General features: G+C 39.2%; 1 protein-coding gene across 1 annotated transcript in view; it reads left to right on the forward strand.

Moving 5' to 3' along the window:
* Positions 1–1,583: 1,583 nt before the first annotated feature.
* Positions 1,584–22,828, forward strand: part of LOC107720409 (protein phosphatase 1L-like) — a 22,692-nt gene continuing 1,447 nt past the window's right edge. The window contains exons 1-3 of the mRNA XM_016528106.1: positions 1,584–2,179; positions 20,230–20,404; positions 21,100–21,261. Of these exons, the coding sequence (XP_016383592.1) occupies positions 1,817–2,179; positions 20,230–20,404; positions 21,100–21,261 (700 nt within the window). The 5' untranslated portion in view covers positions 1,584–1,816. The remainder of the gene's footprint in view (positions 2,180–20,229; positions 20,405–21,099; positions 21,262–22,828) is intronic.

Here is a 22,828-nt window from a genome sequence, read left to right on the forward strand (position 1 = left end):
TATATACTATAAAGTATGACAACAAATTCAAGTTTCAATATAAGATAATAAAGCCAAGCACACATTAAGTACTTAGCAGATAAATGCTTAACGTAATATATACGATAATTATCAAACATACGATAGCAAAAACATTACAGAATACTCACCGTGCTCTCTCGTTGTCAATAACTCCGCCCCTCACTTCCGGTTCTGAAACTGCTGGTGCTGCGGGTCTGCAGCTGGATATATCTCCATAAAAGTGGCAATTTCAACAAGCTATAAAAAATTATCTGTGGGGTATTTTAAGATAAAACTTCACATACACACTCTGGAGACATCAGAGAAGAATTTAAAATATTGTATCAATGCATTGTATGGCACCTTTAACTAGAGTCGTCATATTGCACATTTCTCAATTCATTCACAGTAACAGAAGAGAACTGTTTTGGGAACTCTGATGGGAGCAGGGAAATTGGTGACCATCATCAGAAAGAGTTTGGAGCTGGAACACACAGATGCCCACCAGATCATCAAGATATGACAGCAATCATATTTGGGAAGGGGTGAACAAGAGAATTCCCGTTCCCAGGTTTGTGCAGGTTACTCAAGCCACTGCTCAGATATAATCCCTACTCTGATAGGGACAGGAGAAATTAAAGTGCCCCTATCATGCCATTTTGAATATTGCCTTTCATGCAGTGTGTAATGTAGCTGTTTGTGAATGTAAATGATCTGCAAAGTTGTGAAGCCAGAATTGCATGATAAAGTTATTGTCTCCCAAAAGAAAAAAATAGACTCTGAACAGCCTAAACGAGTCGTCAGTAATTCGAATCTCACTTCTGTGACGGCTACACGTCACAGGGTAACACATTTGCATAATGCCCGCCTATGTTCAACTCGACCCGCCCTCAAACACTGTTTGTTTGTGTGGTTAACATCATGTCAAGAAGCTATTTCACATCTTTTGAAAGAGTACATGAAGGAGGTTTGTATTGGATTGTAGTTGTTTGTGTGATTCAGATGAAGACCGACCCCAGATTTTCTCAAATAAGAACAAATGTAGGGCGGGATTTAATTTGGACCATCGGGATTTGATTAGATCTGTGGTTTGCTATTGCTGTGATATCGTGTGAGTGACAGGTTTTCCCGCCCTCACACCGCTGTAATAAACATTGCAATATTCCATTAAAAATAAGAATTGTCCAATTTGATTTCATGGTGACTTTAATACCAAAACAGGGCAATTGAATGTTGTACTTGGTAAGTGATTTCTTGGACAGATGTTTCTTATTTCTCATATTTTCACCCCTTTCTCACATATACCGCAAATCAAAACAATATTTCATCTCCATTTAGCTATTTATTTATTTAGTCAAAACAAACCTTCAACAATCCATTTGATTACACTGCAAGTTTGCATATTATCACTTACGTATTTTTTCTCAGTAATTTTATTTTTACCTCCGTGCAGTTATCATCTCAGTAAACTCTGACTCGCAATTTTGTGGTTTCTATTTTTATTGATCATCCATTACTCCAGCACAGAGCTGGGGCTTTTATTCTGACAGGTTGTTTGGTTTCGTGTATGTCTAAGAGGGGTGTAGTAGAATTAAAATAAACATGTGTGAGACCATTGTGTTGTATGTGAGTGTGAGACTCAATCACACAGCTCTGGGACTGATGATCTGATTCTGTCAGCATATATATATTATACAGGTTTTTGATGTTTGCGCCCGTCATCAGCGCAGGAGGAGCGCACGAGTCTCTGTCTCTGATGCGCCGCCGTCATTAGTGCAGTGTGTGTGTGTGTGTGTGTGTGAGAGAGAGGGAGAGCATGGGTCTGATGTCTCTGCTGGCTCGAATCATGCGCTATCTCCTGCTGCGGCCGGAGACCCTGCTGCTCTTCTGTCTCAGTCTGGCTCTCTGGAGTTTCCTCTTCCACACGGATGAGGTGAAGACCATCGTGCGCTCGAGCCGCGACGCGGTGAACATGATGAAGGGCAAGGTGGCGGAGATGATGCAGAACGAGCTGGACGAGGAGCTCTCCAGGACCTGGCAGCACAGGAGCAAGAGTGCGGCGGTGTACTCGATCCAGGGCAGGAGGGACCACATGGAGGACAGGTTTGACATTCTCACGGACACACTCAACAAGAGCCATCCGACCATCTTTGGCGTCTTCGATGGGCATGGTGGAGAGGTAAACATCTGTCTGTCTGTCTGTCTGTCTGTGCATGCATCTGTCTCTCTGGCTGTCTGTGCATGCATCTGTCTGTCTGTGCATCTGTCTGTGCATGCATCTGTCTCTCTGTCTCTCTGTGCATGCATCTGTCTGTCTGTCTGTGCATGCATCTGTCTCTCTGTGCATGCATCTGTCTGTCTGTCTGTCTGTCTGTGCATGCATCTGTCTCTCTGTCTGTCTGTGCATGCATCTGTGTCTCTGTCTGTCTGTGAATGCATCTGTCTGTCTGTCTGTCTGTGCATGCATCTGTCTGTCTGTCTCTCTGTGCATGCATCTGTCTGTCTGTCTGTCTGTGCATGCATCTGTCTCTCTGTCTGTCTGTCTATAAAGTATTATGCTATTCTTTAAAGCGGCTTGTAACATGCAGATATCTCTTTCAGTAGTGTGGTCTGTACCAACATTATGACATCTCGTAGGCTACCATCACTTTTTGGGTTTCCATAAAAATTAACACTTTAGTTTAGGGACCAATTCTTATGTGTTTGTCGGTTCTTAACGTCATAGTGCTACGTGTGACTTCTGGCTACCCTGTGTTTCCTCCTGTGTATCATTAAAGACTGTTCTGTGTGAAATCCCTCGTTTCCTCGCTCCTCACAGTAGGCAACCGTGACATACAATGTATTGTTGGCTATTGCTACAAATATACCTCAGCGACTTAACACTGCTTTTGTGCTGCAGGGTCACAAACATTCTCATATTATCACTTTTTGGGTTTCCATAAAAATTAACACTTTAGTTTAGGGACCAATTCTCACATATTAACTAGTTGCTTATTATTAGCATGCAGATTACTATCTGTTTATTAGTGCTTATAAAGCGCATATTAAAGCCCATTTTCTGCATGACCATATTTGGGACCCTGGACCACAAAACCAGTCATAAGCATACATTTTTTTGAAATTGAGATTTATACAGCATCTGAAAGCCATTGATGTATGGTTTGTTAGGATATGATCAAATTTGGCCGAGATACAACTATTTGAAAATCTGGAATCTGAGGGTGCAAAAACATCAAAATATTGAGAAAATCATCTTTAAAGTTGTTCAAATTAAGTTCTTAGCAATGCGTATTACTAATGATAATACATTTTTGATATATTTACGGTAGGAAATTTACAAAATACCTTCATGGACATAGTTAATAGTGAGAATTTGACCTTAACATAAAGTGTGATCAAAATTCCAGAAGTTTTTCTTTACTTGTTTTGAAATAATTGGAAGCCATATTTCACTAAGCATTGTGTTTGTGCTGTACAGGTTTAAGAGAAACAGGCAGCTGTTTTTGGAATTTTAGACACACACACACACACACTTTTGTTATCATTGTTTGGTTGTTTTTTGTCTCTGCTAAATGTAAATGCAATGGCCATTTTTATGTCAAAGTAGTTCATTTTTTCATTCTTAATGAGACCTTTACTTGTTTTGAAATAATTGGAAGCCATATTACACTAAGCATTGTGTTTGTGCTGTACAGGTTTAAGAGAAACAGGCAGCTGTTTTTGGAATTTTAGACACACACACACACTTTTGTTATCATTGTTTGGTTGTTTTTTGTCTCTGCTAAATGTAAATGCAATGGCCATTTTTATGTCAAAGTAGTTCATTTTTTCATTCTTAATGAGAATAACTAACGAGTGTTTTCGCTGTTTTGAGCTGTATGTATTATTAAGACAGCAGATTTTTGAATTTTTCAGTGTTGTCGTCTATGATTTTAAAAAACAGGCAATTTGAGTTTGTTTATTTTGATCGTGGTAAATGTAGTACTATGGTGAACTGTGGTATCACTTTTCTAAATGATGCTCATCAACTCACAGTTATGATATCTGTGCCAATCTGTGAGCACCAACCAAACCAATGACAATGTGCATCATCTAAACACTTATTGCATGGATCCAGTGCAGCAGATTCGAAGAAACACAACTGGATTAGTAATAACTATAGTGCTTTTAAATATAAAGTTCTCCTAATGAGGCCAGAGTGAGTGTATTATGTTAAGAAATGGGGAGTTTAGTCCATTTGTCAGTTTTAGTAAATGACAGATAAAACTCAGGGGAATAATGGCATGTAAGAAAATGCAGTATTATTGATCATTATTATGGATTATATCTCCAGAGTGAATGAATTTTGTGTGAGAGTGTGCTCATTCTGCATCTGCCTGCGATCTTTCCAGAGTTGCTGCTCTGGCCTGAAAAGTCACCAAGTGCATATTGCATGCAATAATGTGATTATTGACAATCAAAGTAAGGGCTTATTCAAATTAAGATGTTTACATGATGTGCAAACAACCCCACTCATTGCTTAATTAAGAAGCGTGTTGGTTTTGACCACATTTATCCACTTGAAATAAAATAAGTAACTGAACTAAATAATCTTGTCGTAATACATGATTTTGTCAGAAGTCTGTTATATACTGTATTAAACCCAGAATAGCTAAAAATTCAGTCGTTAAGGAGCATATTCAAAAAAATAATGAACTGAATTTCTTTAATGTAACACAAAACAGCATTGGTTAAATAAATGTACAAAAAAGGCCAGTTTCAAATTAAATTTTCGTAAAAACATATAATATAGGCAAAAACTCTTCTCAAGCTCAGTTTTAAACAGTTTTGCGATATATAGAAAAACATAAAAAAATAAATAAATGTAAATTCTGTCGTTGCTCTTGCACCTGCATTTTATATTGTATTTTTCAACCGCAGATTCGAACAAAGTGGACATATAACGAATAAAAACAATTGTGATTATGAGCATAATTGCAGTTTATAAACAATCACAATATTAAAAAAGGCACCTTTTGAATCTCTTGAAAAGATTTAATAGTGAGATGCTGCATAATAAATTACAAACACTATTACCAGATTGTACAAAGACACTATTTTAAGGCAAGATGTACATTATCCCTCACGTATAATAAATTATTTATATAATACCTACTGAATTTAAATGTGAGTCCAAATGATTTTCGGCATCAAGACTCACTAACAAGGTCTGTAAACCACTGTCATGTAGATGTGTAATAATTAGGACTATATGAATATGATGGTTTGGTTTTCAGGTCACGGTTCAGTATGCTTAAAATAAAAAGGCTGTTAATGTCAGAGCGGAGTGATGAAAAACTATTTCCAGATTAGAGCTTTGAAATGTCTGTGCATTTCACCGTGCGTGAGTCGGTGTATGTGTTTTGGGTTACTGAAGGTGTGAATGAACTGATGAACATTCGACACACTTGTTACAGCTAATAAATGTTTTGTGCACAATATAAACAGAGTAAAATTGTGTGCCGTCCTGCATGTGATTTCAGGCCTCACGGGTATATGGATGAAGGTGTGGGTGAGCGTAAGTGTGAACGTTTGGATGAGTGCATGTGTTTAGATGAGCACGTGTGAGCTTTAGATGATGTGTGGGTGAGCGTCTGGATGAGCACTAAATAAGAGCGTGTGGTGGTGTGTGGATGAGAGTGTGGGTGTCATGGTGTGTGAGAGTATGATTGAGCATTTGGACAAGTGTGTTGGTCATGTGTGGGTGTTGGTGAGCATGGGTGAGCCTTTGAATGATGTGTGGGTGACAGTCTTGCATGATATATTGGTGTGACAGCCGCCATACCAAAGCCTCAAGATACAGCCAGGGTATTTTTCAAGTGGTAGTTGTATTGCACTGTACACAGACACTGTTGGGGATAATCCAATACCAGTTTTTTCCAGACTGAGTATGATGGCAATACTTGCAGTTTTGGTACATGTCAATGCCTGAATTTTCATTGCATTTGTAATTTAAAAAAGTATTGGTTAGAGAAACCAAATGAATCATAAGTTGGCTTAATTTATTTAGTAAATAGCTGTTTAATCACATCCATGCTTAATTTTGCCAGTTGAAATGTATTGGTACAGGCTTGTGTTACATGCACTGATCATTTTATTGTTTGATCTGATGTATTTTATGTTTGATTTGATGCCTCATAGAGCTGCTCCAGTGCAGTGGTTCAGTAATCACATGATGTTTTCCTGTAATAATGTATAAAGCCACTCGTTACCCAGAGATCATGTAACTGTTATAGTTCTGAATAGTTAACCCAAAAATGAAAATGTGCTGTTAATTTACTTACCCTCAGGCCACCCAAGATGTAGGTGTGTTTCTTTTTTCAGTAGAACAGTAAAGATGATTTTTAGCTGAAACCGGGGTCCTTGATGATTCATAAAATACAAGTCAGCAGGTGCCGCCTCTTTGAGAGTCAAAAAAAGCAGGTATAGAAAACACAAATTTAATACCTGTGGCTCTTGATGATAAATTGAGGTCTGATGAAGGAAAGTCATCCATCAGTGCAAGAAAATGAATCATCCTCAGATTACCCTACTTTGCATTGTAGACTCACTGAGAGGACATAACAACTCACTGACCCTCTTGGCTGATGTTATGGCCAAGAGGAAGGTTGTCTTCATAGAAAGATGCTTAATGTCAGCTCGTTCGTTAGGCTCATAAGGCACTGTGGGGCAATGTCTAGAAATCCCACATGCACTAGCGATTTAAGTGCCATGCACACAGTGACCCTTGCTCCTGCTCTACCGCAAACCATAGGAGACAACGTGTTGTTGTCCTGCTAGCAATGAGGTCCACTGGACACTAGCCTGTATCTCTCTCCCTGTGGCTCTTGATGATAAATTGAGGTCTGATGAAGGATAGTCATCCATCAGTGCAAGAAAATGAATCATCCTCAGGTTACCCTACTTAAGGCATTGTAGACTCACTGAGAGGACATAACAACTCACTGACCCTCTTGGCTGATGTTATGGCCAAGAGGAAGGTTGTCTTCATAGAAAGATGCTTAATGTCAGCTCGTTCAAGAGGCTCATAAGGCACTGTGGGGCAATGTCTAGAAATCCCACATGCACTAGCGATTTAAGTGCCATGCACACAGTGACCCTTGCTCCTGCTCTACCGCAAACCATAGGAGACAACGTGTTGTTGTCCTGCTAGCAATGAGGTCCACTGGACACTAGCCTGTATCTCTCTCAAACTGATCAAACCACACCCTTGTGACACCAATCTCTTGAGATGGAGAATCCACCAAATTGTTGCTCTGCCCAGGAATATGCATCACTCTGATTGACAGGAGATTTCTTTCTGCCATAGCAACAATGCTTATCAGTTGGAGTCATGGCTGAGATCTCTTTCCTCCCTGATGATGGATGAGAAACAGTTTGTGTACTCCAGTACGTGTCTCCTTGAGAGTCACTACCTGGAATGCCTCAGGGTAAGAAAAACTCCCAACAGGTTGATATGACATCCTCTCAGCTGTGGGCTCCACCTTCCCTGTATGCCAAGATGCTGCCACAGTCCTCCTTATCCTGCTGGCACCGTGTGTTGTTGACCACCTGCCAAGGTGTCCTGGCGCACAGCAGCCAGTCATCCAGAAATGGAAGAATCAACAGGTTGCCATGTTGCAGTGGTTCCAGTGCTACTTGAGTACACTACTCTATGTGAACACACAGAGGGAGCGCAATAATCCGAAGGGAAGAACACAGTGCTGGTATGTTCAGCCGTAACCGCAGAAACTGTCTGTCATGGCCTACAACAGGAATATGTTAATACACATCCTTTAGGTCCGCAGCGGTGAACCACCTGCCAGGCTTGATAGTACGACACCCATAACATGTAGAAAGGAAGATGATTGAGGTGTGTGTTTACTTGTCTAAAGTCTGAAACTCCCATCCTTTTTCCAAACAAGAAAGTACTTTGAATGGAAGCCCTTGGGATGGGTCTGAGTGTCTATAGGTTCTGTTGTCCTCTTTCTTCAGCAGCTCCGGCACGTCTGCAGCAGCGGCAAGAGCCTGGCAAGGGTCCTGATCTACTTTAGGCCGAACAGGGATACATAATGCGGGTCTGTGATGGAATTTCTTGTGTGTAATGTCTCTCCAAACCTGTAGCTGAGAGACCATCAGCAGTGGCGGAGAGCAGTTTCCCCTTCCTTGTGGGGAGGGAATTGTATATCGGACAGTCATGCAGGTGGCCAGAAATGAGAACGAGCTGTCGCCTCTTGACAGGGAGGCAGTAGGGCAGGGGTGTCAAGTTCAGTTTCTGGAGGGCCACTGTCCTTTAGAGTTTAGCTCCAACCCTAATTAAACACACCTGAACCAGCTAATCAAGGTGTTCAAGATTACTTCCAGACAGGTGTTTTGGAGCTGGTTGGAGCTAAACTCTGCAGGACAGTGGTCCTCCAGGACCGGAGTTTGACACGTGCACTAGGGCACATTGACCCGTGTATTGGTCTATAACAGTGGTTCTCACTTCTGGTCCTGGGGACCCACTGCTCTGCACATTTCATATGTCTCTCTTAGGGCTGTAACGATGCAGTTCGAGCTGGTTGAAAATCGATACAAATATGTGACGATTCAAATCGGTTGAGATATTAAATAAATCGCGATACAGTTGGGGATAAGACTTTATATGAATGTATCTCTGAGGGGAACTGACTGTCTTTTAGAAAAGTTTAGATGATATTTTCTTTTCATCTTGACTCTGTATAGTGCATATTAAAGCAGCGCTGCTTTGTTTACGGCGGTAACCAAGGAAATGCTGTATCTCTGCTGTTCCATGAGCGCCACCTGCTGTCGGTTGAGATATTAAATAAATCGCGATACAGTTGGGGGTAAGACTTTATATGAATGTATCTCTGAGGGGAACTGACTGTCTTTTAGAAAAGTTTAGATGATATTTTCTTTTCATTTTGACTCTGTATAGTGCATATTAAAGCAGCGCTGCTTTGTTTACGGCGGTAACCAAGGAAATGCTGTATCTCTGCTGTTCCATGAGCGCCACCTGCTGTCAGAGAGAGAATTTGCTCTCTCATTCAGCCCATCTGCTGTTTTTGCCTCATTCAGATGTTTTATGTAGCATAATTTCACGAAGTTAAAGTCAGACCATTCTGTTTTCGAAAATTTTGAAATTATACAATCTAATTTAGATTAGATTCTGCGCATGCAGCATGTGCGCAGAATCTTTGTTTGGATCATGATTAAAATCCAGTGATTGCCTCTAACTGAATGGAAAGACAACAGGCAAAGCCTTAAGTTTGTTTATATGAAGAGATTTCTTTTATTTGTGTTGTTTATTTATTTGATTTGGGGTTTGTTTTCAAATTTTATATTTAAATTTCACAAAGAAAAGTTCAGCATTTTGTCCAAGCAATAATAAAAGGACATCTTTTCATTTATAATTGGTCTCAAATCTCATTTTGTTAAAAAAAAAAAAATGTGAGAAAATCGTATTATGAATCGTATCGCATTGTGAGTTGAGTGAATCGTTACATCCCTAGTTTCTCTTATTTTTCACACTTGGTTCAGTTCATGGAGCTCTTTCCTAATGAACTGATGATCTGAATCAAGTGTGTTAATTAAGGAAGACAATAAATGTGCAAAACAGCGAGTCCCCAGGACTGGAGTTGAGAACCACTGGTCTATAAGACTGACCTTGTTCATGCTGCTGCAATGGCTGTCTGAGAGTGTGCTGAATAATCAGAATAACCTCCTTGTGCTCAAGGTGTTGGGACTACGACTCAGCTGCACATGCTCTACGCTCCAAAGCTTCCTGAGGAGCAGGCCTAAAACCATGCCCAGGCACCAGTGGCATTAACAAAGGCTATTGCAGCCTGACTCTAATGGCGCTTTTCCACTGCGTGGTACGGCACAGCTCGGCTCGGTTTGCGTTTCCACTGCAGTTTAGTACCGCTTTAGATTGGGCGGGATTATTCACATGTGCGGGATTATTCACAGTCACTGCCGCGACTCCTGAAAAACTTTTTCATTCCGCGTCGCCCCATCAAGCTCTCGCTGGATCCGCTCCTCTGCTATCAACGAGAGGAACGTCTGTACTTCCTCAACAGACCACGAAACAGCCATTTTTGGTTGTTAAAAAAAGGTGCGCTCGGTCAAAACAGTTGCGTTCGATTCTTCCGGCTGTGCTGATTTAAATCTAGCGGTTCTGTTGTGTTTGTGTCGCAAGTTCAGTGACGCAGGTAGTGACGATTCTCTCCGGCCAATCCGTGATCAGCAGAGTTTACACGTCACGTTTTGGTAACGGTACGGTTGCCTTGGAACCCCAACCGAGGTGGTACTAAAAAAAGTACCAGGTACCAGGTACTGTACCCAGTGGAAAACCGAACCGTACCGTGCCGTACCATGCAGTGGAAAAGCGCCATAATAGTCAGGGTGGCCAACTTCGGTGATGAAGAGCCACAGTCCTGCAGAGCATTGCTCCAACCTTGATAAAAACTCACCTGCCTGTAGCTTTCTAGTAACCCTTAGACCTTGATTAGCTTGTTCAGGTGTGTTTGATTAGGGTTGGAGCGAAATTCTGCAGGACTGAAGTTGGCCACCCCTGCTCTAGTAGTCTGTCAGTGCTTGCCATACCTTGACATCTAGCCAGAGTCAGTAGCCCCAGGGCTTTCCTGCTAAAAAGAACGATTGACCCCAGAGCCTGTAGGGAAGCATCCAGCAGCTCTGATGCTGCCATTCAAAGGGGCATCTGTCATAGATGATTGAAGTGCAAGCATCAGGGGGGTCAAATAATTTCCTACCCAGCTCAAACCTGAAACCGTATTACAGAGCCTGACCAATCACATCAGTACAGTCAGGGCAGTTCAGCACTAAGAAATCTTCTGGTTGGGAAACTGGACCGCACCAGTGAGACAGTATCAAAATCTTCTAGAGAAAGCCTTATTGATGATTCATGGTGAGGTACGGGAGCAGCAGACGCGCATGTCTCCCTACCTCTACTTCTTGACTAGAGGCAGGAAGACAACTTGGCAGTAAAGCCTGAGGGCTCTGGACTCTGTTTGCAAGTTCAGCCTCCTGGTAGGCTAACATAGTTGAAGATGCACGTTTATTATTTGGTGGTCCTTCAGCCTAGGGGTGTGCGATATTGACAAAAAAATAATATCTCCATATTTTCTGGGATTTTATCGATAATGATAATTAGACAATATTGTGCTGAGTGTGTTATTGTGCTGGTATCTTAAGGACTGCCATGGACAGCTGACTCCTAAAGTTTTTTATATTATTCATATTCTGTGTGCTGGTCAGTTCACACTGATAGAAATTAATATTTTCCAATAAGTTTAAACTGATTTTTACATTTTATGGGCATTTTTTCCTTTATAAAGCCATTTTCTCTAAAAGTGTCCGTTGTCTTAATTAACTTCTTTATTGAACTGTTGTAAAAAATCGATATCTCATTTGTAATCATGGTAATTTTTGGAGAAAAACGGCACCCTTCGTGTGAACTATATGAAGTGTTAAAAATGTATACATTTTCTGTCCCTGTGTCTTGAATTTGAGATCTACTTCAGCCTTACCTGCTGGTGGTTGCTTGCCAGTAACAGGTTGTTGACACCAAGAGGCATCAGGCGTCTGCTCTCGAACTAAGATGTGTCCTTTTATTATATGTTATTTTTCATCCACACATCTGTGCTCCTCTGAAGATGAAGGTCTGTTTCTGCTGAGCACATGTTTGGACGCTGCTGGCGTCTGATGGAATTCTCCAGACTTTGGAGAAGGTGATACACAGATGGTTTAGATCCATTTACTAAAACTCTGTCTAGCAGACTAGTTCAAAAATGAAGTAACTTATTTAAATCAAATCTGTGTGCAAGCTAAGTGTTGGTATTAACTCAGGTTCCAGTATATCCCAGTATAGTAAGATCTTGCCCTACAGTTTGGTGATTTTTGCAGACGTCGGTGTGATGTGTGTGCAGCTGATGTTACACACTCCATATGTGTGTGTGTGTGTGTGTGTTTGCTGACTGCTTCTGATTACAGTTGTGCGGTCAGTTTTTAATTAGATTGTCAGAAGATGAAAGGAAGGCCCCGGCAGGAATGACTCCAGAACATTTCAGATGGACTCTCATTTGCTAATAAACACAATCATATGGACAGAATATTTTCAATTCAGAGAGGACTGACATCCTTTGATCAAAATCAATAACATGTGAAGAGGGCTGAAGTGCTTTGTGATTTAAAAGAATTGAAGGGTTAGTTCACCTGGAAATAGAAATTCTGTCATCATTTACTCATTGCAACTCATGTTGCAATGAACGACTCACTGGTAATGAATGCTTTTGTCAGGTTAAAAAGAAGATTGTGATGTGCACAGAAACGCTGTGATTATGTTGACAAAGTTGAATCAGTTGTATTGACTTCAGGATGCTGAATAGAGGAATTCCTCTGGAAACCAGCACACGTTGGTTGCTTTCACATGTATCAGGGACTGGATGAATGTTTGTGCGAATCATCCTGATGCAGACTCGTTTCAGCGAAATCTGACTTTTCCAGGTTGTAAGTGCTATAATCAGGTCTCCGGTGCATCTACCAACCAAGGAAACGTGAAAAAGATTAACCCAGTAACTTTGTTTTGGGAAGCCTTTTTCTGCAAGCGTCTGAGAAAACGAGCGCGTCTGATTTCGCTCCCTTGGTGACGTGGCAAAGGGATCTCATTATAATATTACCGCCCCTTAATCTGTAAGTTTACACCCACAGCGCCACAGCTCTATTCTGGAAAAGGGGGCGGGGAGCAGCAGCTCATTTGCATTTAAAGAGCCAGGCCCGAAAAACAGCGTGTTTCTGCTTCCACTCAAAATAGGCATTTTCAAAATAATATAATAAATGATCTGTGGAGTATTTTGAGCTGAAACTTCACAGACACATTCTGGGGACACCAGAGACTTATATTACATATTGTAAAAAAGGGCATAATATGTCTATTTTAAGTACTTCACAGTAGAACAAGCAAATTATATGCAGAATAAAAGCAATACAAACAAACTACACTGAAAAAAAATTAGTGTAGAATCTATTTTTATTCAGAAATTGCTAGTAATTTAGTAATTACAAAGAAATGGCAAGTAACACGTTAAATTAAACATGGAATTTTGAAGTAGTGAAACTGAAATAGTATTTTCTTGTAAAATGTACTCCAGTAATCTTTCTTTACATCTTTGAAAAAAAATTTTTATGGTGCATATAAATAATAAACAAATATGTGTCCCTGGAGCACAAAAGCAGTGTTAAGTCGCTGGGGTATATTTGTAGCAATAGCCAACAATACATTGTATGGGTCAAAATTATCGACTGCCAAAAATCATTAGGATATTAAGTAAAGATCATGTTCCATGAAGATATTATAGAAAAAAACTTAATTTTTGATTAGTAATATGCATTGGTAAGAACTTCATTTGAACAACTTTAAAGATGATTTTCTCAATATTTAGATTTTTTTGCACCCTCAGATTCCAGATTTTCAAATAGTTGTATCTCGACCAAATATTGTCCTATCCTAACAAACCATACATCAATGAAAAGCTCATTTATTCAGCTTTCAGAAATCTCAATTTCACAAAATTGACCCTTATGACTGGTTTTGTGGTCAGTCCTATCATGGATTGAGTCCAGTTGAATTTTCCATTGACTTGTAGCTAGATGTAGTGTGGCGGTGATTGTCCAGATTATCCACTCCCTGGGTCACACAGTCCCTAAAGCACAGACACATCGTCTACAAAAACATCAGCATTCCCCAGATAATCAGTGTTTTGCTGGAAGGATGGGAACGTGCTTACCCTTACTCTCATCCAGGCTGAAGGTCATCAGGTGTGATGGGTGAAAATACAGCAGCTGTAAAACTTTCCTCAGTAAGAGACATGAGGGGAGCAGGTGTGAAACGCTCTTATTCACTATATGAAGCGTTGGGTCTGTGGATTCAGTGATTCATTCGGACGGTACGGCCCCAGACATATACAAGTGTGTGAACCCAAACACCCAAAATTCATGTCATTAGCTATGTTTCCATTAGCTATGTCAAATTTAGAATAAAAATCCCTTAATTCGCAAAAATGTTTTTACACTCGCTTGAGGTGGTTTTTGACTCGTGCGAAAAAGGGTTGATGTGAATAATGGGAGATGGAAATGCATTTTGCGAATAAATTCCTCCAAGCGCATCAAAAAAGTCATGTGACTTTGCGCTATGGGACGGCAAAACTTGACCGATCTCATTCCACAGCATCTGAAATGTTGTTATGGTCATTCGGAAATGCACGAGCAAAGTCTGTCATCAAAGTATTTCTGTATAATTGCCTCCCAGAAATGTCTTACACGACTGCGTTCCCAAACAGCAGCATCCACCGCCGAAAGCTGCTCGCTCTGAGGCGCGAGTAATTTATTATATATGAAAATGATTATATTCTCCTACTTTTCTTAGTGATTCATAGTGCCAGTTTATCAGGAAGTGGCGATTTTGTTCTCTTTGACTTGTTGTATGGAAACTATGCTTGTTCGCAAGTGTTTTATGCGATATTCGAGTTTTGCGCATAATTTAAATGAGCAACTTTGGATGGAAACCCGGCTAATGAGATCTAAAATGTGTTGAGCGCAATTCATAATTGGACAATATTCAAACTCCTGCTTTCACCTTCACAGACATCCAAACACTGACATTTTAGTGTAGTAGAAGTTTTGTATTAGACAAGCGGTATATTTCTTGGAAAATATGGTAAAAACATAATTTTAAAGCCTAATTTTACACATCAGTGTATTTTTTCCCAGATTTGATTCTGTACTTGAAAAGTGCTTCCTTACAGGTGTGATCTGAGTCATTTGCAATGCAGGGATTGAGAATATAAATGGTAAATTTTGCTGTGGCCGATACCAATCCCAGATATTTTTTTGAACGCGCCATTTGCCACACTTTTACAAAATGTACCAGTCTTTTAAATTTCAGACAATTTACATTTTGTGGTTTTGACGTACTGGCAACAAGCAAACAGCATGAGATCACACAATATATACACACACGATATATCCATTACAAGCTCCAAAACTGCTCCAGTGGGAAATCATTAGTATCAATAGCCATGCTTCAATCCATTTTTTGCACCGTTCTGTTATCCACAAAGTGAAAATGTGGGAAAAAAAGTTTGCAAAGTTTGCTGTCTTCAGCCTGTTTCCATCGAATTGGCCTTTTACTGATAAAATGGTGCGCATAATGATGTCAACCTTAAAAAAATCAAATGTTAGATCAAACAATATTCAGAAACAGGTGCAAAAGGTGCAGCAGCTGTTATGTGCATCATTGAAACCATTCAGAAACCACTCAGAACACCCTAGAAAGGGCTTAGCAATGCCTTAAAACCCATTTAAGCCCACCGGCAACTATAGTTACCGCAGTTTATAGTTGCCATTTTCCTTTTGTAAGTATTTTTCTAGATGTTATCCATGTTTTATTTCTCAATGACATGCAAGAAAACAACCAATTGTGGGGGAATTTCCAGTTTTCAAGGGACAGCAGCAGTTTACAAACTTCAGTCAGTCACACAAAAGGAAGAATGGAAAGATAAACGCATGGGATTAATTGCTGTAGATTATCTTATTCTCCCTTTTATGACATTATGTCTTGTAAGGGGCAAAATATTGAGGCCCCTTTATCCCGTTTGGATGCATTTCCTTCTAATTGGTCAAGGACCCTAATTCTTTTTATGACTTATGATTCCATTATAATGTTGAAATTCAGACAAGTAATGAGTTTACATTTACATTATTATATGAAATCACCTACTACAGTCAGCCATTGAATACTATGGGCCTAAAAAAAAAGCATAATTTTCTTTCAGGTATACCTTTTTTATTATATAGATGTAATATTTTCTTCATTCTATTTATTTCTTTATTTTCATTTAACTAACACACCTCTAAGAATGAAAATACCTGCATGTTTAATAATAAGTAAATAAATAAACAAACAATCATGGGTGTAGCCTACACATGATAATTATTTAAATAAGCATATAGACTTGTACCTTCACTGCTTGCGTAAGGGAAAGTTCACCCAAAAATGGAAATTGTGTCTTCATTTAGTCATCCTCAAGTTGCAGACCTATGAGTTTCTTTCTTCTGTTGAGCACAAAAGAAGATATGTTGCAGAATGTTGGTAATCAAACAGTTAAATGCGTAATTTTCTTTTAGGTATACCTTTTTATTATATAGATTTTCTTCATTCTATTTATTTTAATTTAACTCTTTGATACACAATACCCTGTTGGGGCAACTTAATGGCTGCACTTTGTTCTGCACTATGTTCCACCGCTTTAAGACAAATGAATTTGTTGTGTTTTCATATTCAAGAGATTATAAGCTAGATGCAACTTTTTTGGGGTTTGCATCGAATGTTCTTGGACTTTAATGCATGATAAATTTGTTTATGAATAAAGACTGATCTGTTGAAAGCAGTTATTATGAGTTAGATGCCAAAAGCTCTCCTCCTATTCAAATTTGACATTGAAGGGGTGCATACAACATATTTGCCCACCGGCAGCTATAGTTGCCGCACATTCAAATACGATTTTCAAGAAAAAAAACAAAAACCTGGGGAAAATAAATGCATAACATGTTCACATAGGACATTATTAACATGACTATATGCATGAAACCATTCAGAAAAATTTGGGCACAAATGGGTTAAAACCATTCACAGTACTCTAGCATTGTGTTACATGGGCAAACTCTTCTTGAGCCGTGATTTTTCTCAGAAAAAGTCCAAATCTAGTTGTCCACAGTTGTTACCGAACACAGGCAGGAAAAGCAGATGTAAATAGACAGGTGGAGGCTCAGTTTCTCGCACACACTGCTTTTCATCAGCCAAAGCTTCCATGCCATGCATGTTATTATTGAAATCACTGAGAATGTAAATCAACTGGGTGTACATGTAAAACACAGTAAAAGATGTGAGTGCAGATGCAAAAACACTGGTAACAAAAGTATTTGCTTTAAAATATATGTAAGACAAAAATATAAAAACAAAACAGAATATATATATATATATATATATATATAAGACAAAACAGAAAAGCAACAGAAATCAAGGTAAATACCACTCATAAATAGTATTGTAAGATGTAATTTTGTCAGTGCTGATTTGTTTGTTATAATTTCGAGGCTGTTTAACCATTTGAGATGCAAGTAGAATATTTGGTGTAGAATTCAAATGGGTCGAAAGTAGTTTGTGGTCTCCAACACTACATTGAGGTATTGAGCCTGGCTGAATTGTGCATATGATCCACTCTGCTTTGCACTATCCAGGCATCATTAGCAGCTGAAAGCATATTTACTGTCTGAAATTGCTCCCATTTCCATGTATAATGCACTGTGTGCCAATTACTATACAGTCAGGAAGAGTGATTTATTGACACTTTAATTAAACATGGTCAAGACACACTGTAAAGAATTGCCAGGAATTTGCAGGATTAAAGAGTATTATTTTACAATAAATTTGCAACGTGGGAGGCGTGACAACGCAGTAGTGAATCCAAGTGCAGGCTTTATTCAAAAGAGTGGTCAAACAGGCAGGGCCCACAACAGCAAACAGGCACAATCCAGGACGAGACAAAAGAGTAATCCAATAAACAGGCGAAGGTCTGTGCAGGCAGCAAACAATCAGAAAACAAGGAAACAGTCCAGGGATCAGGATGATGGAGGTAACAAGACACAGGTGAATGCAATCAGTAATCAAGAGTCCAGGCAAAGGATTATGGGGAATGTAGTTAGTAAATGAGTGACAACAGTCTGGGGTGGAGTGCCCTCTGGAGGAGCTCATATTCCAGCTGGTGATTGTAACAAAATTACTGTAGTCAGAAATTTACTGTGAAATCGATGCATGTTGGTCATTTTCTTACAAATGACAGTCATTAACTGCTCTTGTTTTACTGTGAATTCACATTATAAAGTTGTCTTTAACTGTGCCACTGAGAGAAATTTAGTTGTTTACTGCTGTAATTGTTTTGAAGTCACCATAATGGTGATTAGTATTAGTTTGGGCTCTTTGGCCTTGAATATTCATATTCAAATTTCTGATCTAGTCACGTCAGAAGTGTGACAAATGAAAATATTTGTTAAAATGATGACAAGCCAGAATATGAAATAAGTGAATTGCCTGATTTTAAGATAGTCAAACTATCCTTAGCATGAACATGAAGATATTATTTTAGCAATATTTAAGCATGAAGATTAATAATAACTTATTTCATATTCATAACTGTTTGTGGATGAATCTTTCACAATAGTGAAGCGACTGCTGAGAAACGTCTTTGAAAGATGTGACATCAATCCTTGATATACACAACACAACAATGGTAACACTCAAGAAATAAAACCAACACTTACAACATAAACCAAGAACACAAACTGCTAAAAATGAACCAAAAACAAGTTCAGTAGCACAAATAAAACCAACAAGAATGAAAAAACTCTACAGCATGATCTATTCATGCTGCATTGAATGCTGGGAACCTTCAGAGTAAATATGCACTGTAGAAACACAGCATGATGCTGTTTGTTCACAAGAGAAGTCCCACTGAAAGTAATGCAATTATTAACTTGGAATCTACTGTAATTTCACACAAAACATTTTAACAGTGCATGTTTATTAAAATGCACAGATGATTTGTTCACAATAATAACAGTAGCATGTATTAAGAGAATAAACAGGCTCAGTTTTGATTTCATGCCGAGAAATAAAATCCATGCTGCATGTCTTGTTAGAAAGTGTTAGTGGACAGATGTGTTGAGTTTATTTTCTAAACCTCAACAACAACAGTGTTAAACATCAGTGTAAGTATAATTGGATTGGCGTGAAGCATATATAGATATAATGTAAACATTTCTGCTCATCTTTACAAGAGCCGTGTCTTATTTCGAAGGCTGCGCCCTCTGGAGGTCATTTTTAGGGCACATACGTCATTAAGGACGTCTTATTTAAGAAAAGCAACCATAATAATATTCCTCTTGAGTTGTAAATTACTGTAATTTCTTTCATATTTTGCGATGTAAAGGTTTCTTTTCTTAAATGAGACTCATCCTCTGTGCTGTGTGTGGCTGACAAATACAACCTCTGGAGGGCGCAGCATTCGAAATGAGACGCAGCTAACATGAGGCATGAGTTCATTTTCTTCTTTCATTGGGTTTCTGTTGGTTGTTGGATTGCAGTGTCATTCGTTTGGTAGTAGATAGTGTTTATAGCAAGTGAAGTGTGAAATTTGCTTTTCATTGGTTGGTGTTTAGTACATTAACCCACATCTCTGTGTTTGTGTGTGTCTACTTAACCATATTTTGAAGACAAATGTGTACCCAGACCTGCAAAAAAAAGAAGAGAAAAACTCCTTTTGGGTACGGCCTCATTTGTAAAAACAGTATAAAAATAAAGTGCTCCCCTGCTACTGGACGCAATGCAATGGAAAGCCAGTACATACTTTGTAATGCATTTTGATGTAGTGTTGACTGTTGTCCAAATCTCTCCCACACAGCAGGCTTATTTTGAGATGTATACGAAGCTGCCTGGGTATTATGTCAAAAAGTACGGGATTATTGAATTTTATAAATGCTGCAATGATGACCCTCCACCCAGAATAATGTCTGTATGAATCTCTCTGGCTTTTGCTTTAATGGTGGATGTAGATGAGCAGAGATCTGATAAACAGGTTCACCGGTTGCGTGAAATCGTCATCTGGTGTGAGTTTAGTGGCGCATCTTGCACCTCTTCATCTGCCCACTCAGTCTCTGCACAGACGAGCATCTCTGGTGCTCTTGAATGCTGGAGTCTAGGCCACTGATGCGTGTGTAGTTAATATTCCTCTGAGGTTCGTCAGAGTGCAGGAAGCCCCCGAGGTACTGGAGTATTCACCAGCGCTGCTATTTTTACCAGGGTTTATATCGAGATGAAGACACTTCTCTTCAAACCATGTCTGTTCTTAAGGCCTGTTTACAGCAAGAAATGTCACAAATGCAATATTTTGATTTGCATCAGCGGTTGTTAACGCATCTGACATCAGCATGGCATCGCTGCAATCTCTTTTCCATTGCACTGCGAAGAAAATTGAATGCACACAAAAGTCTGTTCGTAAATTGAAATGAAGCCCCGTGAAGTCTCAGATTTTGTTCAACAATGGAATAAAACGTTTCTATTGTCTGTTTGTCTGTCAGACGGCAGCAGAATATGCCAAGTCGCATCTTCCCGTCATGTTGCGGCAGCAGCTTCAGCGTTATGAGAAGCAGAAGGAGAACAGCGCTGTGACCCGCCAGTCCATCCTCAGACAGCAGATACTCAACATGGACAAAGAGATTCTGGAGAAACTGTCGGCCTCCTATGATGAAGCAGGTGAGAGCTCACAGCAGTGAACCTGTAGTCTGATATTTATTTAGTCTGCAATCATTAGACCTTGGAGCTGAGCACTCAATGGAATAGTTCACCCAGAAATGAAGTGTGCTCACCCTCGGTTCATCCGAGATCAGGATGAGTTTGTTTCTTCATCAGGTTTGGAGAAATGTAGCACTGCATCAGTGTCTCAGCAATGGATGCTCTGCAGTGAATGGGTGCCGTCAGAATGAGAGTCCAAACAGCTGATAAAAACATCACAATAATCCACAAGTAATCCACAGCACTCCAGCCCATCAGTTAACATCTGGAGAAGACAAAAGCTGAAACTAATCCAGCTTTAAGATGGACTCTCATTCTGACGGCACCCATTCACTGCAGAGCATCCATTGCTGAGACACTGATGTGCATACTGTGAACAGTACTGCTTCATACAGAACTGTGTAGCGTTAGTACTTGGCAGTGTTCAGATTAAACTGCATAGTACCCAATAATCACAATCAGCTGTGACTGGTCCATGAAGCCGTCTGGGCACTACCTCAGTGGGACATTTTCTTCAGAAATGTATTACATTGCTGCCACAGAGCTGTTAGTGATGATGGGTTTATCAGTTAAGGGTTGTTCTCTTTCATGAGGTATTTCGCTCTTTTGTTTTGAAAGGATAAGGTCAGCTCCTGTGCGGTTTGTGTCTCTGTCAGGTACCACGTGTCTGGTGGCTCTGCTGTCTGAGAAGGAGCTGACTGTGGCGAATGTTGGCGATTCGAGGGCGGTTCTGTGTGATAAAGACGGTAATGCTGTCCCGCTGTCACATGACCACAAACCCTACCAGCTCAAAGAGCGGAAGAGAATCAAGAAAGCAGGTGAGCAGCTCATCTAATAATGTGGCCTCACGGTTGTTCTTATTTTATTGCTGACTGTTCATTTGTCTTCAAAAATGTTTGAAATCTACATTAGTTTGGCTAGTAGTTTTTGCTGCGGTATTAAAATTGGAACTGAAATTTCACTGGTTTATTAGAATAATGTTACATGGGTCAAAACATGAAAACAATAACTATTTATTAATATTATTATTATTTGTGTATTTATGTGTGTGTGTGTGTGTGTGTGTGTGTGTGTGGACTCAGATTTCAGCCAGAAATGACAGTTTAAACGCTGCTTGATCTGTGCAGATTTCTCTCCTGATTCACACCAGAACACTTTTTCACTGGAGGAAGCGTTATTATGGATTATTGGATTTGTTTCATACAAACACGCAGCTTTTGGCTTCTCAAGATGTTCATTGATGCATTGATGCTTCACTGCAGAGGATCCATTGGTGAAAAAGTGATGGAATGCTACATTTCAACAAACTTTGCACGATGCACTGATTTCTGAATCTGAACACGAATGAGATCTGAGAGCTTTGGCGGAGGGAAACCTTTTCAGTGAATAAGGACTGGGTCTGTTTTTTTTTTCGCACTCAAAGCATCACGTTAACAGGGTGTCATCAGTCATTTCTTCATTTGAAACTTATTTCATGTCACAGAAATGGTCATATTTACAGGCAGTGAAGTGTGCCTGTGCTAGTTCAGTTCTGAAGACGTTTTCTGTTTATACAGAGACATTTATAACAAGCAGAGGTTATATCTCAGTTGTGTAAGTGATGATCGTTTCAGAAACACACTGTAGAAAAAACAACTTTACTGAAACATCTTTATATATATTTCAGGTATATCTGACTTAGACTTGATTCAGTATCATCATTGGAAGATTTAAATTCAAGTATGTTGCCTTATTTTAATTAACATGCTCTTATGATGAATTTATTTGCGTTGTCCAGAATTTGTTTACAGTGTCCGTGTCATATGCACATCAAAAGTCAATGTATTATTTTACATATCGATGTCTCTCTGAGATGAAGAATAACAAAATGAATGTTTATATTAAATATTAACACAAGATGAATACTGTAAATGATGCATCTTACTCTTCTTTAGTTCATGACTGAAAAAAAGACTTTTTTGAGCAATCCATTAAAATGCTGTTTGTGCTGAAGAATGGTTGAGTACAGTTTTTATTTGTTTTGTTGCATTAATGAATGCAGTGTGTTATGTATTCTATGTATTTTTATATCCATATGTTGAGGTTTACTTACTATGCTCTATGGTCTCCATCCGCTCTTACAAGAAACACAGTATTTATCATTTTATTTGGGAAGTTATCAAACGACGTTTTTTTATTGAAAATTGAAAATTTAGTTTAATATAGGCTGTACAGACAAATATAACTATGTATTTACATATTACAAAAATAATTTTAATGCTTTAACAGCACACTTGAATCTTCACAGTTTAATCACCTTTTTAATCAGCGATGTAATTTCCTCATTATCTTCAGCTGGGATGTTCCCGTGACAACGCAGCACAGTGTCCGTCATATATATATATA

The sequence above is a fragment of the Sinocyclocheilus rhinocerous genome, unplaced genomic scaffold (genome assembly GCF_001515625.1).
Source record: "Sinocyclocheilus rhinocerous isolate Xijiao unplaced genomic scaffold, SAMN03320098_v1.1 scaffold601, whole genome shotgun sequence".
Lineage (NCBI taxonomy): Eukaryota > Metazoa > Chordata > Actinopteri > Cypriniformes > Cyprinidae > Sinocyclocheilus > Sinocyclocheilus rhinocerous.